This window comes from Anomaloglossus baeobatrachus, chromosome 10 (genome assembly GCF_048569485.1).
Source record: "Anomaloglossus baeobatrachus isolate aAnoBae1 chromosome 10, aAnoBae1.hap1, whole genome shotgun sequence".
NCBI classification, from domain to species: Eukaryota; Metazoa; Chordata; class Amphibia; order Anura; family Aromobatidae; genus Anomaloglossus; species Anomaloglossus baeobatrachus.
The window spans coordinates 68,005,911-68,023,596 of NC_134362.1; the positions used below are offsets into that span (position 1 = coordinate 68,005,911).

General features: G+C 47.9%; 1 protein-coding gene across 1 annotated transcript in view; it reads right to left on the minus strand.

Annotated features, from left to right (window-relative positions):
• TSPAN32 (tetraspanin 32) overlaps positions 1-17,686 on the minus strand; it is a 128,810-nt gene that overhangs the window by 24,889 nt on the left and 86,235 nt on the right. Inside the window, exon 5 of the mRNA XM_075326991.1 lies at positions 6,484-6,585. Within this exon, the coding sequence (XP_075183106.1) occupies positions 6,484-6,585 (102 nt within the window). The remainder of the gene's footprint in view (positions 1-6,483; positions 6,586-17,686) is intronic.

Below are 17,686 nucleotides of genomic sequence, written 5' to 3' on the forward strand. Positions count from 1 at the left end.
AGATTGAGACAAATGCAGCAAATGCGGCATTCAGAAAGTTTTGGGAGGAAGGAAGCTCCCTCTCTCACCTCCATCGGCACCCCTGCAACAAAATCATGGGGAGCCGATGGCTGTCATTCAACCCAAAGATCAAACAATGACTTATTAGTTTGCCAGGAATGGTGGACTGTTACACCCAGCCATAGCTATAGGCCGCTTATGAGGCGTTCAAACACTGCAAGCGGCTCAGACAGAGCTAAGCACCAAGCATACTCGAGCACAGTGATGCTCGCAAACTCTGCTTTTTTAAGCCGATGTTTGGTTCGAAAATGAAACCTTGGGTTCGCTCATTTCTACTCATTAGCTCTGTCGAGGTTTTCATCTGAATCATGTATTTTGTATATTTAGATAGAAACCAAGATGTAAGCAGTCAACGTAGAGCACAGGATAAATGTGAATTGATCCAAAATGTTCTGTACTCCAAATTGAAACAAATAAAAGCTTCTACTCAACCCACAAGAAACAAGCCTCACTCAGGTTTGCCATCTGTTAACAGATATATAGTGGGTTTCTATGTTACTGGTAGCACAAAGACTCTGAAAAAGCATTATTGCTCCTCATCCCCCCAGTGAAATCTGAGCTCCTAAATCCAAATGCCCCCTCCCTTCTGAGCCCCACAGTGTACCTAAACCACAATTAGCATCCACATGTTTGGCATTTCTGTAGCAAGGAAGCCCACCTAATGTATGGGGTGTAGGTCTGCAGAAGCTGAAACTGGGTACAATGTACTGGGCATTACAATGGCAGATAGCCATTTGCACACTGCAACATCCATTGCTGGTTGTTTGTGGAAATCACCCATGGAGTTAAAATTATCACTACAACTGTAAATGAATTCCCAGAGGGGTGTAATTTCCAAATTGGGGTCACTTGAGGGGGAACACTGCTCTTCTGGCACTTAGGGGCTCTGTATATAGAGTCTACAAACTATTCTGAGAAACTTTGAGTTCCAAAAGTCAAATAGCACTCATTCCCTCCTAAACCTTGCTGTATGGTTAAATGGTACTGTATAGTCACATATGGGGTATTATCAAATACACGAGAAATTGTGTAATAATTGTGCAGTCATTTTTAGCTATTCTCCTTGTGAAAATATAGAATCTGGGGCTAAAACAACATTTTACTTGTAGAAATGGAATTACTTTTTCTTCATCGCCGAATCATATAACATTTTGTGAAACATATAATTATGTAGTCTATTTTTTTTTGTTACCCCTGTAAAAATGAAAAAATATGGACCAAAACAACATTTTTTTGGGACAAAATGTAATTTTTAATTTTCATGGTCCAATATTTTAAAATTCTGTGAAACACCTCCGGGATTAATATGCTCACCACATATCTAGATAAATTCCTCAAGGAGTTTTAGTCTCTAAAATGAGGTTACTTTTGGGGGTTTGCCCTGTTTAGGCACATCATTAAAAGCATCATGGCATCATCTATTCCAGCTACTTTTGCGCTCAAATGTCAAATGTCGCTCCTTCTCTATAAGTAGTGTTCCATCACATATGGTGTATCAGTGTACTCAGGAGAAACTGCACAACAAATTCTATGGTCCATTTTCTCATGTTGCCCTTGTGAAATGAAAAATTTGGGATTAACGCAACATGTTTGTTGGAAAAACGTGTTTTACCATTTTCATGGCTCGATGTTTTAAAATTTCTATGAAGCTGTGGGTTCAAAGTGCTCAGCACACCTCTAGATACATTCCTTGAGGGATTAAGTGTCCAACATGGGGTGACTTGTGGGGTGTTTCTACTGTTTAAGTACATCAGGGGCTCTGCAAACACGACATGGCATCCGCTATCTATTCCAGCCAATTTTGCATTCCAAAAGTCAAATGGCGCTACTTTCATTCTGAGCCCTGTCGTGCATCCAAACAGTAGTTTTCCTCCACATATGGGGTATCAGTGTAAATGCAAAAATTGGGGCTAAAGCAAAATTTTTGTGGGAAAAAGATACAAATTATTTTTTTCCTTCTCTATTGCTTTAATTCCTGTGAAGCACCTGAAGGGCTAATATACTTCTTAAATATGTTTTTTAGCATCTTGAGGGGTGCAGTTTTTAAAATGGTGTCACGTTTTGTATTTTTTGTCACATAGGCCCCTTAAAGTCTCTTGAAATGTGATGTGGTCCCTAAAAAAATTGGATTGGAAATTGTCTTGGAAAAATTAGAAATTGCATATAAACGTTTGACCCGTCTAACTTCCTAACAAAAAAATAATTAGGTTTCAAAAGTGGTGCTGACATAAAGTAGACATGTTCGAAATGTTATTTACTAACTATTTTGTGTGGTATGACTATCTAGTTTGAAAGTATTAAAATTCAAACTTTGAGAATTGTGAAATTTCCAAATTTTTTTTTACCAAATTTTCATAAATGCAAATGTTATTGACCAAAATTTACCACTAACATGAAGTACAATGTGTCATCATGACAAAACATTCTCAGAATCACTGGGATATGTTTAAGCATTCCAGAGTTATCATCACATTGGTCAGATTTGGAAAATGAGTCTTGGTCATTAACGTACAAAGTGGTTTGGTCCTTAATCAGTTAAACAAAAATTTGAACAAACTGTACTACTATTTACTTGATTACAATTGTAGGCTCTTATTAAAGTATAAGAGATATATAATGTTATTTACCATACCTAATACTATGGATAGAAAGAGTATCTCAACTTTTTTATATAGAAATATTGATTGACCTTTATAAAGTTATGAATATTTATATATGTCATGGCGGCAGTCAGAGAGATCACAAAGATATCCCACCGCTGCCACCAAATTTGCCACTCACAAAACATCGTTGCTTCCAAACGTGCAATAAGCAAATGACTGACATTTGATGGATGAGGCCTTGGCTGCTTTGGCTACTAGGACGAATATGGAGCACTTTCACAATGAACGTATAGTATATACACACCCAGTTCCAACGCATAGAATATATAAATCTTCTATATGATCACTGCCAAGCTCCACAATAACCCAATAAAAACTGTCTGGCATCACCAATCGTTTATACAGGCCATTTGGACACCCGTTACTAGTAATATTTGGCCTCACAAGGCTTCAGGGATGGGATTTATAGAGCAAGTGGAACAAAGCTATTAAACTTTATATCTTGAATACGAAAATTAGGCAATGTGAATAAAAATATATAAAAGATGTTACGAAGGGAACACAAAAATACAGATAATACTTAAAATAAAAAGGATAAAGATATATATATATATATATATATATATATACACAGTATATATATATATATATTTACTAACCCTTCCACAAACGGTGCAGATTGTAGCAGAGGGAAGTGCTCCTTTTAGAAAATACAGGGTGGTCCAAAAGTAGGTAGACAGGAATTAATAACATTTATTTTGATTTCTTTTTAATAATAATAATTAATAATAATTTTATTCATTTATATAGCGCTATTGACTCCACAGCACTTTACATACAACGGCAACACTGTCCCCATTGGGGCTCACAATCTAAAGTCCCTATCTGTATGTCTTTGGAGTATGGGAGGAAACCGGAGTACCCAGAGAAAACCCACGCAAACACGGGGAGAACATACAAACTCCTTGCAGATAGTGGCCTTGGTGGGATTTGAACCCAGGACCCCAGCGCTGAAAGGCTTCAGTGCTAACCACTGAGCCACCGTGCTAAAATTATATTTATTAACACAAGCATAACATTGACAATTAAATATTATATTTAAATATTATATAAACAATAATACAAAAGCCCTTAAATTTTATCAACTCAGGTGCTCAACCTGTTTTCTATTACAATTTGCACAGCTTTGAAGTCTGCCTCTTAAGCTTCGACAAACATTTTTTTCCACATACTGTCCACATACTTTTGGACCACCCTCTATAGAGACCTATAACTTTCAGCATTGAACCAATGCGTCAACCTAAAATCTGTATTTATTACGGAACAGTCACTACCACTTAACTCCCCTTGGTGACCTCAGATGGGACTGGTCATGGGATGTGGCTCCGGTCTCTAGAAAATTATAAGATCCCCAAATTTTAGGATATCTTTGCACCTGGAGGTCCCAGGCAGGAGATATTAATGCCATATTTCCTATAATGATTTTACTTTTAAATAGATAAGAAATATTATATATTATCATCCATCTGCCTGATTTTAATTTGGAACTCATGGCCTCACAGTGATATGAGTAGGAGCATTAGGTTAGCTAGTTCGTCACAACGCCAAATATATATCTCTCATAACTATAGCTGCCACAAGAACCCCAATATTCATAATTGAACATCGGCTCCGAAGTGTTTGGTTCCAGTCTTTTGAAGCCAGGCAGATCTGACATCTGACATGATACATTCGTTTCTTCTTAAGCTTTTGGTATAATTACAGACCTCAGACCTTTTGTCTGTTTTCCAGCAGAGAGACCAGTTTAGTTACCTGTTCACACCAGGGGGTCCTAGCTGAACTGGGGTACGATGTTGTTTAGAGTGTTAGATCTTGTTTCCTTGACAAGTTTTGATGAAGGAATGTTTTAATAGATTGGTCCTTTTTTGACATTACATCTTATTTTGCCTCCTTCTCTCCAAAATACCATGCTGTAATGCTGTTTTAACTGCCATGGCCACTGCTACTGATGGGTGAGTAACTGTAACAGTGGTCGCTACCATAAGGAATGAGTAAGGAGAGTGTAGACACACGATTCTGTAAAAGAAGTGCTTGATCTGTGCAATCTAATGGGTAATGCATCTCCTAATTGAAAGGGATGAACAGTGCACAGAGCTCTTGCCCATGCCAAGAGTACAGAGAAGAGCCCTGATTTACATATTAAAAGGAATCTGTCAGCCGGGTTTTGCTATGTAATCTGAAGACAGCATGCTGCAAGAGTTAAAACGTAGAATTCAGGGATGGCTGTCTTGTCAATGTCCGATCCATTGTTTATTTGCTATGTTTGTTTAAGCAGCAGGACCCTTATCATTACTTGGACTAAAATGTCACGCAAACGGCAGTCCGGCACGCCCCCTCCTCTGATTGACACATCACTGTCAATTTACAATCTCTATTCTCTGGTGTGGGCGGGGACAGCTCTCTCAGCTCTGCTGCATGGCTAAATCTAAAAATTCTGGTTGTGTCAGAACGGCTGCAGCCAGTAATCTAAGCTATACATCATTGGGTTCAGAATCTCTTTACCTACATCATGCTGCTCTCAGATGAGGTAGAAAAAACCTGCTGACAGATTCCCTTTAAGTAAAACTTTCTTTTTCCTTCTGGACAGCAAAAGCAGTAAGATCTATAGTGCAGACATTATTTTTTATGGTGACTAAATCCTCTATATTAGTGTTCCCCAGCTGCAGACCTCAAGTCTTGTTTTTAGGATTTCCTTAGTATTGTACAGGTGATAATTTATCATGATTCCAACACCTATGCAATACTAAGGAAAGTCTGAAAACATGCGCTGTTGGTGGCTCCTGAGGACTGGAGTTGGGTAACCCTGCCCTTTATGACTTCACCAATAGTTTAGTACAGTTGACAGGGCAGTAATATGGTACCCCTAATAGTCTATGATATTGTGCCTATACTCATGCAGAAGCATCTAGTCTCTCAAATTCCATGTAAGGCCTCTTTCACACGTCCGTGTCTCCGGTACGTGTTTGGTCCGTTTCCTCACGTACCGGAGACACGGGCACATGTAGACCCATTAAAATCAATGGGTCTGCGCTCACGTGCGTGTTCTGCCATGGACCGTGTGTCCGTGTGGAGCATACGTGTGCCCGTGTGCTCCACACGTAGACATGTCCGTTTTTCTCCGGCATCACGGGTGTCACACGGAATGCAAATGGACCACACGGAGGTGTTCCGTGTGACACGCGCCGGAGAAAACACATGTGTCTGAGAAAAAAACCCAAAAAACTTTACTCACCTTCTCCAGCACTGCTGTCTCTGCCGCTGCTGTCACTTGCTTCCGATCCCCGCTCATTATGCTCTTTGGATATTCACTTCACTGCGGCCGGAAGCTGCAGCAGCGGGGAGTTGGCAGGACCGGAGACCGAAGATCAGCACCACGGAGAGCAATGCCAGGGACAGGTGAGCAGAAAGTTCCCGTTCTCCGTGTGTTATCAAGGATAACACACGGAGAACACACGTGTGCCATAAACACGGCTCAAGGAAAGGAAAACGCAACTTTGACACATCCGTGAAAACCGTGCGTGGTTTTTCACGAACGTGTGAAAGAGGCCTAAATCACATGCTACAATATGAAGATATTCTCCACTATGGCCATTGTCTATAGAGACGCTAGACATGGCCATACAGGCTCCAAGAAATATGGGATAAAATTGAGTCTTTGGAATCCTAACTAAAGCGTTCAAATGACCAATACCATAAAAGAAAGAAACATTGTCCCAGTAAAATGGGATAAAGTAATATTGGATCTCAGTATTCGGCTTACTATATTATGCGCTTGCAAAAGATGTTCCTGCGCCTCTCCGGGATATCCTCTAAGAACCTGCTCGTACAAGTCATCATACACATCCAAGATGGAAGACTCAACCTGAAAGAAATGAGACAGTGAAATATTTGTCCTTTTTTGTTGTCTTGTTATGTTCCTTTTAGGGGTCTCTGTTAGATGGATATTAACATGGTTAATGAATGGATAAAATCTAGAGGATTTTTTATACTGCCCCACCAGCAAAAATGAGGCATTACATATATTCCATTTAAATCTTCATGGAATGCGCGAACATGAAAGGCTGGTTATTGAGAAGGAGGAAAGAGAGAGTTGCTTTTGTACATTATATCAGATGTAATCTTGTTCATTTTAGTCAACTATAAGGCAATGTGCCGATGTTGCTTATTTCTGTGCTTCTTTTCTGCACACAAAAAGCAGTTGTAAAAAAGCGCATTTTTTTATTGCTTTTGTGCATTTTTTTTTTCACTTGCGTTTTTTCCTGCTTCTTTTTGTGCTTTTTTAGTCATGGCAATCACGGGGGATCAGGCGCTGTACCCCCACGATCACCGCCGGGTCTCCGGCTGATGTTACATCCAGGACCCAGCTCTCACTGCCCGGAGCGGTGCCCGCGCCACTCGCAGTAGTTTAACCCCCTGAATGCTGCCATCAGTGCGATCGCCGTATTCAGGAGGCAGGGAGAGGAATCTCTTACCTATCCCTAACAATCAGGTCCCTGTGATGCGATTACAGGGACCTGATCGCTGCCATAATAACCCTGGGTGGTCACCATGATGACCCTGGGTTACTGAGCTACTGAGAGCCTCACACACCATGCTGTATGCATAGTGTGTGAGGCAAAGTGCTGCAATCTAACAATATAATCCACTGTGGTGATAAAGCAGTGCAGGGGGTTATAGAAATGCAGAAAAAACCCAGAAACAATTGACATGCTGCTTCTTTTTTCAGCAACAAAATCTGCAAGGAAAAAAAGAAGTAATGTGTGCACAGCAAGTAACGATTGTCATAGACTTTGCTGGGATGCTTTTCCCCTGCTTTTCAAGCAAGGAAAAATGCATGAAAAAATTCAAAAAAACCCACCACGTGGACACAAGACCTTAAGGGGGCTTTACATGCTATGATATCGTTAATGATTTATCGTCGGGGTCACGTCGTTAGTGACGCACATCCGGTGTCATTAACGTTATCGCAGCGTGTGACACTTATGTGCGACCTAAAACAATCGCACAAGTGGCAAAAATCGTTTACCGTGGAGAGGTCGTCCTAAAACCAAAAATCGTTCACCTCTCATGTCGTCGTTCCTGCGGCAGCACACATCGCTGTGTGTGACACCGCAGGAGCAAGGAACATCTCCTTACCTGCCTCCACCGGCAATGCGGAAGGAAGGAGGTGGGCGGGATGTTACGTCCTGCTCATCTCCGCCCCTCCGCTTCTATTGGATGGCTGCCGTGTGACGTCGCTGTGATGCCGCATGGCCCCGCCCCCTTAGAACGGAGGCAAATCGCCGGCCATAGCGACGTCGCAGGGCAGATAAGCCGTGTGACGGGGGAGCGCGATTTTGTGCACGACGGGCAGCGATATGCCCGTGTCGCACAAACGATGGGGCGAGTACGCACGATAGCGATATCGTTACCGATATCGCTACCGTGTAAAGCCCCCTTTAGTCCTTCAAATACTGATGTGCATGACACTCCAAAGCATACACTAAACCATAAACCCTCAGTTACATAAAGAAAAACCGTGAGTAATGAAGCAATCCATGCCAAATAAAATAAAATAGTAATTTTATTAATCAATTATTGTTTTTAAAAAACAAAACAAACTCAAACATTAAAAAACAGGGAAAAAACAGGGAAAAGTCCTATGAGGGACTGAGGACAGTGCCTGATAGTCGGAAGGAGAATGATATAATACAATGAAAAATCACAGAAACTTGTGACAGCAGGGAATACACAAAATTAGGTAATATGGAGATAGTTTATAGATAGACCAGGGATATAGTTTTACACAGCATGAACAATGTTGCACAGCATTATAATAAATAAATAAATTAATTAATAAATGAGAATTGTAATAAATAGATACATTATTTATAATTTATACAAAGCTGTGTAACAAAATTAATGTAATATAAATTATTTAAAGTTTATGCTTTAACATATCAATTTTACTGTGGAAAGTAACAGTGAGACTCACCACAGAACATGAGTGTGGTCTCACACTTGTGCCCATACAGATAACACTTATCCTAGGTGTCACAAACCACCGGGGGGGTCACTCAGAAATCCCCCGCGCTGGCTACCAGTACGTCACAATCGGGGGGTAACAAGTGGGGGTCACCCCTCCTTTATACCTCCCGACCGACAGACAGAGCACGTGACGCGCTCTCTAGCGCCCCTCTTATAGTCAGGCCAATTATGGAATTGCCCGACAATAAGCAAGGAGGCCGCTATACTACTTATGCCGATTATTGAAGGGTCCCCAGTGAGAGTAGGGTATATATTCCCCCGACCTCCGCGGGCGGAATATATAAAACCTCCCCGAATCTCACTGGCCTCCCCACAATAATCCTTGGCACAACTCGCTGCCACCAACCGCTTCACGGTAACTATTAGCCGAACACACAGACGTGGGATTCAAGATCGAGATAACAGAACAGCCCAAGATTAATTATATAATTTAATCAGCCTAAAGCACACTAGAAACTACAATATATACAATAGGGAATCTACAGAATATACATATGTCAGAGTACAGTTACAGATAAAGCATGGTTTACAAACAGGTATGCAATTCAATCAGTTACCTTGTGCGTCTGGCCACAGGGGGGCGCTGTAGACCAGGTTTCTAGGAACTCCCACAGATGTTTCCTGCACGTGACCCCCAGCGAAAGAACACTGGAAAATGGCCGAAGTAGGGTTATCAACCTGGGCAAATCCAGGTCCCCTCCTACCTTAGTGACCTCAGAGGGAGCACTGCTCCACCCCTGGCTGGAGTTATGGACAAAATCCACAACATGGAATATGGCCATAACTTGGCCTGGGAGCGTCGTAGGCGGACGCCGACGCTCTCATTGTGACAGCTATGAATTTAGCTACAGAACGAGAGGACTCATGACTTGTCTACTAGTTCCCCATTGGCTGATATCACGCCTGGGGTATTTCCCCAGGTCCTGCTCCCATAAAAAGGGTGTGCCAGCATCGTCCGCATGCGGAGACACCATTTTTATGGTTGCCATATTTATCGGAAATATGGCTTGCGAGATATGAACCATTTTTTACTGGAGTCGTTCTGTCTGGATACTTCCATAGCCTTGCTAATTAGATAGCAGCCCCTACCACAGGGTCACGGCAGGGAGTCATCCTGTGTCCATTGTTCCCACATCATCTCATTTCCATATCACAGGAGATGGCTGTTGGAGGTGTAAGTGGGAGGTGACACCTTCCCAGATGGTGGACATTGAGAACAAGAAGGGAGGGGGCACTGCCATGGAGTGATGAGAGCGATTATGACTGGAAGTCATAATTCATCTTCATATCCCAGGGTTTGCCTCACACCTCCCCCCTTTTGAGGGCGCTAGGGGGCAGCACACTCCGGTGTTCCCCCGTGCGCCCGTCCGCGACCTCTCCTTGTCGGGACAGCCCGTCTGCGTTACCGTGGTCACGGCCCCTTTTGTGTCGAATGGTGAAGTTGTATTGCTGGAGCGCCAGGCTCCATCGCAACAACCTGCCATTCGTCCCGGAGACAGTGTGTAACCAGCTGAGGGGATTGTGGTCCGTCTCCACGATGAAGTGGCGCCCGTATAGATAGGGTTGCAGACGCTGCAGGGCCCACACTATGGCCAGGCACTCCTTTTCCATCGTGAAATAGGCAACTTCCCTTGGTAACAGCTTCCTGCTCAGGTACAAGACTGGGTGCTCTTGGCTCGCAGAGTCCACCTGGCTGAGCACCGCACCGAGGCCGAAGTCACTGGCGTCGGTCTGTACTACAAACAGCCGCGTGAAGTCGGCTGCCTGTAGCACGGGCGGGCTGGACAGGGCGTCCTTTAGGGCCCGGAAGGCTGTCTCGCAGTCCATTGTCCAATCGACTGCAGAGGGCAGCTTCTTCTTGGTGAGGTCCGTCAAGGGCTTTGCCAGGCTACTATAGCATGGAACAAACCTCCTATAGTACCCAGCGGTCCCCAAGAAGGACATCACCTGCTTCTTGGTCCTGGGGGTGGGCCAGGATGCGATGGCCTCCACTTTCTCAGGCTCGGGCTTCAGTGTTCTCCCACCTACCCGGTGACCGAGGTACTGGACCTCGCTCATGGCCAGCTGACACTTTCTCGGCTTGATGGTCAAACCTGCCCGGTGGATCCGCCTGAGCACCTGTGCTAGATGCTCTAGGTGGTCCTCCCAGGTGGGACTGAAGACGGCAATGTCATCCAGGTACGCGGCCGCGTACCCTTCAAGTCCCTTGAGCAGGGAGTTGACCATCCGCTGGAAGGTGGCAGGGGCATTCCTCATCCCGAATGGCATCACCGTGGACTCGTACAGTCCAAATGGGGTAATAAAGGCAGAGCGTTCCCTGGCCTTGCGAGTCAGGGGGATCTGCCAATATCCCCGGCTCAGGTCCATGATGGTCAGGTACTGAGCCCCGGCCAACTGATCGAGCAGGTCATCGATGCGTGGCATTGGGTACGCATCGGCGACCGTGACAGCATTGAGCCCCCTGTAGTCCACGCAGAACCGAGTGGTTCTGTCCTTCTTAGGGACGAGGACTACAGGCGAGGCCCAAGCGCTGTTGGATGCCTGGATCACCCCCAGCTTCAGCATCTCGTCAATCTCCTGGCGCATGTGTTGCTGCACCTCCAGGGAGACCCGATATGCTGAACGCCGGATCGGGGGATGATCCCCAGTGTCCACGTGATGGACAGCCAAGTTAGTCCTTCCGGGCTGGTTGGTAAACAACCCCCGGAAGGGGTGTAGGGTGGCCCACAGCTGGGACCGTTGGTCTTCCAAGAGCTGGTGGCCAACCTCCACATCCTCAATGGATCCGCCTGCCCTAACCTGGGCTAGCATATCCAAGAGGGTTTCCGCTTCTCCCTCCTCGGGCAAGTTGCACACGGGGAGCGCACATGCCTCCCGCTCATGATGTGCCTTCATCATGTTCACATGGAAGGGCTTCCGCCTTCCACGGGCAGGGTCCAGGGTGACCAGGTACGTCACAGGGTTGAGCTGCTGGTACACGAGGTATGGGCCTTCCCAGGCTGCCTGAAGCTTGTCCTGTGGTACGGGGACCAGTACCCACACCTTTTGACCCACTTGGTAGGTCCTCTCACAAGCGTTCTGGTCGTACCAACGCTTCTGATCGGCCTGGGCTTGAGCCATATTGTCGTGTACCAGTTGCGTCAAGGCCTGCATTTTGTCCCGGAAGCGCATGACATACTCGATAACCGACACTCCAGGGGTGGCCAAATCCCCTTCCCAAGCCTCTTTCACCAGAGCCAGGGGGCCCCGCACACGTCGCCCGTACAGGAGCTCAAACGGTGAGAATCCTGTTGAGGCCTGTGGAACCTCCCGGTAAGCAAATAACAGGTGTGGGAGATACCGCTCCCAGTCACGCCCATGGGAGTCGACCAACATCTTAAGCATCTGCTTTAAGGTGCCATTAAACCGCTCGCACAGGCCATTAGTCTGTGGATGGTACGGGCTGGCCACCAGATGTCGCACCTGGACTTGCTTACAGAGGGCCTCCATCAGCTGGGACATGAATTGGGTCCCCCGGTCAGTGAGCATTTCCTGGGGAAAACCCACTCGGGAGAAAATCTCCAGCAATGCGGTGGCCACCTTGTCAGCCCGAATGGACGACAAGGCCACTGCTTCCGGGTACCGGGTGGCATAGTCCACTACCGTCAGTATGAAGCGTTTCCCGGAGCTGCTGGGGATGGCCAGCGGGCCGACCAGATCCACAGCCACCCTCCTGAAAGGCTCATCGATGATTGGCAGAGATACCAGTGGGGCTTTGGGGTGTGGCCCCGCCTTCCCCACTCTCTGACAGGTTTCACACGAACGGCAGTAGGCAGCCACATCGGCCCCCATTTTTGGCCAGTAGAAATGCTGGTTTAACCTGGCCTTGGTCTTAGCGATCCCTAGGTGTCCGGCCATCGGAATCTCATGTGCGATCCGCAACAACTCCGTCCGGAACGGATAGGGTACCACCAACTGTCGGTCCCTGGGCCACGCCTCCGGTGAACCCTGCTGGACCGTGGCCCGGTACAGCCGTCCTTGGTCCCAGACCACTCGCTCCGGGTCCGAGTCCGAGGGAGGCTGTGCCGCCTGCTCCTTAAGAGCTTTCAGGCTGTCGTCAGCTTCTAACGCTGCCTGAAACCCCTGACTAGATGTGGCCAGAATCGACGAGACTGTCACATCTTCGGTCAGTACCCCGGGACCTGGGTCCTGGCCTCCACCTGACTCGGCTGCCACTTGGTCAGGAGGGGAAGAGCTATCGGACCTCCGGGAGGCCCCTTGGCTTCCAGCACTCCCACTGCGGGTGACAGCGGCCACAGCCGCTGCGCCCGTGGGTCGTGCCTGCTCCTCCTCCGTTCCTGACCAAGTCGCCGGTTCAGGCAGACCTACCTGGCTTCCTGACACCCCGGTTGTGGGGGAACCCTGCACCGAGATCTTACCTGGGAGCACTTCCGCTCCGGGACCGGCCCCAATCTCACCTGCCTGTTCCCCTCCTGCAGCAACAGAACCCCGCTGTGAAATCTCTGGGGACCCCACATTTGCTGTGGTAGCCCCCACCCCACACACTGGTCCTCCCCCTGCAGCACCCTGCTCTCTGCTTATCCCTGCAGAGGGCAACAGATCCCAGCTCACAGGCTGATTACTTGTAGAGGCATTGTCACACCTTTCTCTGACCCCCTCCCCTGTCACAGCTGCAGCTGTGTGTGTGTCTATGGTGTCTATGCAAGCAGAAGTATCAGAGTTCACTCCCTCCTCCCTTACATCATTCATAGATAACACATTAACATTGTCCGGAGGCCTGTCAGTACTGGCTGAAGGTTCAGCCCTTGGTTGGGGCCCAAACTGGGAGGTTATCTGCCCCAAATCTGTCCCAAGTAGCACGTTTGCGGGGATCCGATCAGTTACCCCCACCTCCCTCACCCCTCGCCCTGCGCCCCAGTCCACATAAATGTCAGCAACAGGCAGCGCCGGGTCAATGCCTCCAATCCCGGAGACAGCGAGGGTTTTTCCAGGGATCAAGTCTTGGGGGGACACCATCTCCGGCCGCACCAGAGTCACCTCCGAGGCGCTGTCTCGCAGTCCCATGGTCACGGACCGGCCGACGGTGACAGGTTGGAAGCTGTCCAGGGACCTACCACCACCCCCACCCACACAATACACCTTGGGCGGCCCTTGGGACGGGGACGGAGCCGGGGCCTTGGGACGCTGAGGGCACATTGCCTTGAAGTGTCCAGGTAGGTTGCACTGGTGGCACCGTCTTGGTTCTGCCACGGGCCTGGAGAGGGGAGTTGAGGGGGACACCCCCTGCAGTCTAGGGGCAGGTGGGGCAGTCGCAGAGTTCGTCTTACCCCCTCTCCAGGTGCTGCTGGTGGCTGCTCTCCTGGCCTCAGGAGCCCGATTGTTGGTGTAGTCATCGGCCAGGGCAGCTGTAGCCGTGGACCCCTTTGGCTTCTGGTCTCGGATGAACTGGCGGAGATCCTCAGGGCAGTTCCACAAGAGTTGCTCCGTGATGAACAAGTCCAGGATCTCCGGTCCGGTGGAAAGCTGCAGGCCTTGGGTCCAGTGGTCGGCAGCTCGGGCAAGTGCCCGCCGGTGGTCAGCCCAGGAGTCCTTTGGTCCCTTCTGTAGGCTCCGGAACTTCTTGCGGTAGGACTCTGGAGTGAGGTTGTACTGTTGGATCAGGGCCCGCTTGATGGTGTCGTAGCCCTGATCTGCCTCAGCAGGCAAGTCCCCAAGGATATCCAGGGCCTTACCCCTTAAACGGGGGGTCAGGTATTTGGCCCACTGGTCCTTGTCCAGATGGTGCTGCAGGCAAGTCCGTTCAAAAGCAGTCAAGAAAGAGTCCAAGTCTCCATCCTTCTCCAGCACTGGGAAGTCCTCAACACGGACCTTTGGAAGTTTGGTGTCTTGAAGGTCACGTGTGGCTGATGAGGGCCGGAGCTGAGCTAGCTGCAGCTGGTAGTCACGCTCTGCCTGGCGCTCTTCACGTGCTGCTTGCCGCTCCGCAGCCTCACGCACTGCTTGCCGCTCCGCAGCCTCAGCGTCACGCGCTGCCTGTCGCTCACGCTCGGCCATGAGTATCTCGTAGGTATCCCGGTCTCCAGCCTGGAGAAGAGCCATAGCCATTTGAAGAAGGCTATCCGAGCCTCCCAGGCTCGGTGGAATGGCACGTGGTGATCTGCGGCCCGCTGCGGAGCCTGGTGCTTCACTGTCCATTGCAGAGCGGAGGGCTGGCATCTGGCTCGTTGAGGACCCTTGGGTGAGCTGCTCCTCATCTTGTCCATAATTGCCAGGTTGTGCGCTGTCCTCTGCAGAACGGTTTTCTGGCTTCGAGCTCCTGGAGGGCTCGTGGACAACCTCCTCATCGTCTCTGGCCTGAGCATCGGCCATTCCTTTGGCTTTGCTCCTGGTGCTCTCAGCCATTGTTGCAGACTTTGGTCACTGACACAGAACTGACACCTGATGCCTCCACACACCTTACAGTATCTGCACTCTGACACTCTAGTGTTGGTCTGGTCTGAAGACCCCAGCAGCCACAGCTGCTGCAGGCAGTCTTTAGTGTCTGGGAGTATGGGTCTCACACTCACACACACTATTATCTCGATCCCACCGCTTGCCACCAATATGTCACAAACCACCGGGGGGGTCACTCAGAAATCCCCCGCGCTGGCTACCAGTACGTCACAATCGGGGGGTAACAAGTGGGGGTCACCCCTCCTTTATACCTCCCGACCGACAGACAGAGCACGTGACGCGCTCTCTAGCGCCCCTCTTATAGTCAGGCCAATTATGGAATTGCCCGACAATAAGCAAGGAGGCCGCTATACTACTTATGCCGATTATTGAAGGGTCCCCAGTGAGAGTAGGGTATATATTCCCCCGACCTCCGCGGGCGGAATATATAAAACCTCCCCGAATCTCACTGGCCTCCCCACAATAATCCTTGGCACAACTCGCTGCCACCAACCGCTTCACGGTAACTATTAGCCGAACACACAGACGTGGGATTCAAGATCGAGATAACAGAACAGCCCAAGATTAATTATATAATTTAATCAGCCTAAAGCACACTAGAAACTACAATATATACAATAGGGAATCTACAGAATATACATATGTCAGAGTACAGTTACAGATAAAGCATGGTTTACAAACAGGTATGCAATTCAATCAGTTACCTTGTGCGTCTGGCCACAGGGGGGCGCTGTAGACCAGGTTTCTAGGAACTCCCACAGATGTTTCCTGCACGTGACCCCCAGCGAAAGAACACTGGAAAATGGCCGAAGTAGGGTTATCAACCTGGGCAAATCCAGGTCCCCTCCTACCTTAGTGACCTCAGAGGGAGCACTGCTCCACCCCTGGCTGGAGTTATGGATAAAATCCACAACATGGAATATGGCCATAACTTGGCCTGGGAGCGTCGTAGGCGGACGCCGACGCTCTCATTGTGACAGCTATGAATTTAGCTACAGAACGAGAGGACTCATGACTTGTCTACTAGTTCCCCATTGGCTGATATCACGCCTGGGGTATTTCCCCAGGTCCTGCTCCCATAAAAAGGGTGTGCCAGCATCGTCCGCATGCGGAGACACCATTTTTATGGTTGCCATATTTATCGGAAATATGGCTTGCGAGATATGAACCATTTTTTACTGGAGTCGTTCTGTCTGGATACTTCCATAGCCTTGCTAATTAGATAGCAGCCCCTACCACAGGGTCACGGCAGGGAGTCATCCTGTGTCCATTGTTCCCACATCATCTCATTTCCATATCACAGGAGATGGCTGTTGGAGGTGTAAGTGGGAGGTGACACCTTCCCAGATGGTGGACATTGAGAACAAGAAGGGAGGGGGCACTGCCATGGAGTGATGAGAGCGATTATGACTGGAAGTCATAATTCATCTTCATATCCCAGGGTTTGCCTCACACTAGGCATATATACTAATTTCACAAGCCCATTTATCAGGATGTGCCTAAATTCAGGTCCACAACCTCCATTACCTACTAAATTTCTAAAGAAAAACTATGAGGGCACAAATACCTTAGATATCTGCAGGTGATACCCGTTCCAGGCAGCCAGTCCCTGCACCCTAACTCGCGTTTCGCCTAGCTTCTTCCAGGGGTGCGTCGGGCATGAATCGCTTCATTACCCATGGTTTTTCTTTATGTAACTGTCATGCAATGTTCAGTTCTTCAAACACCTGCTGGCACTGTGGCGTCAGACTACACTGCAGAGTCCAACAAGCAACCTGAAGCTGGTGGAGTGTTCAGCCAAAGCCAGGTGTCGACTGGTTCTGGTACACTGGTCGCCAGCTCTGCAGGAGTTAATTCCTGCAGGATGGGGAGCAGGACCTAAATGTTCAGGTTGCTGATTGACATGTGCAGCTGTCTCATTTCTATATCTAGCACGCCTTTCTTCCTTTCCATGCCAATGTTAGCTCATGCGAACCCGGTCTTGTTGTTGCTCTTGTTTATGGTGATTTGTGCTGTGCTTCTGAGTGGTGTGAGTGTTCCCCTGTTGTGCGTTACATTCCCTCCTTTTTCGTTACTCCCCTGTACACATATTGTTGTACCTTTTGTTATTTTGAGTGCTGTGTGTATGAGTTTCTGTTCACCCCTATCTGTGATTATTTGTGGGATTTTGGTTACTGGGATTTCGTACTGCTCCCTGTGTAGAGGGAAGTATTATCAAGGCTTGGACAGGAGACAGGGCCATGGTGGAGGCTCAAATCTGATTACCATCAAGTCTACCTTCGAGATAAGGGACAGCACAGGATCCCCAGTCTAAAGCCCGCTTTACACGCTGCAATGTATCTTACAATGTGTCGGTGGGGTCACGTCGTAAGTGACGCACATCCGGCATCATAAGGTACATTGCAGTGTGTGACAGGTACGTGCGATTGCGAATGAACGGTAAAACGTTCATCGCACGCACATCGTTCATTTCTCTAGAATTG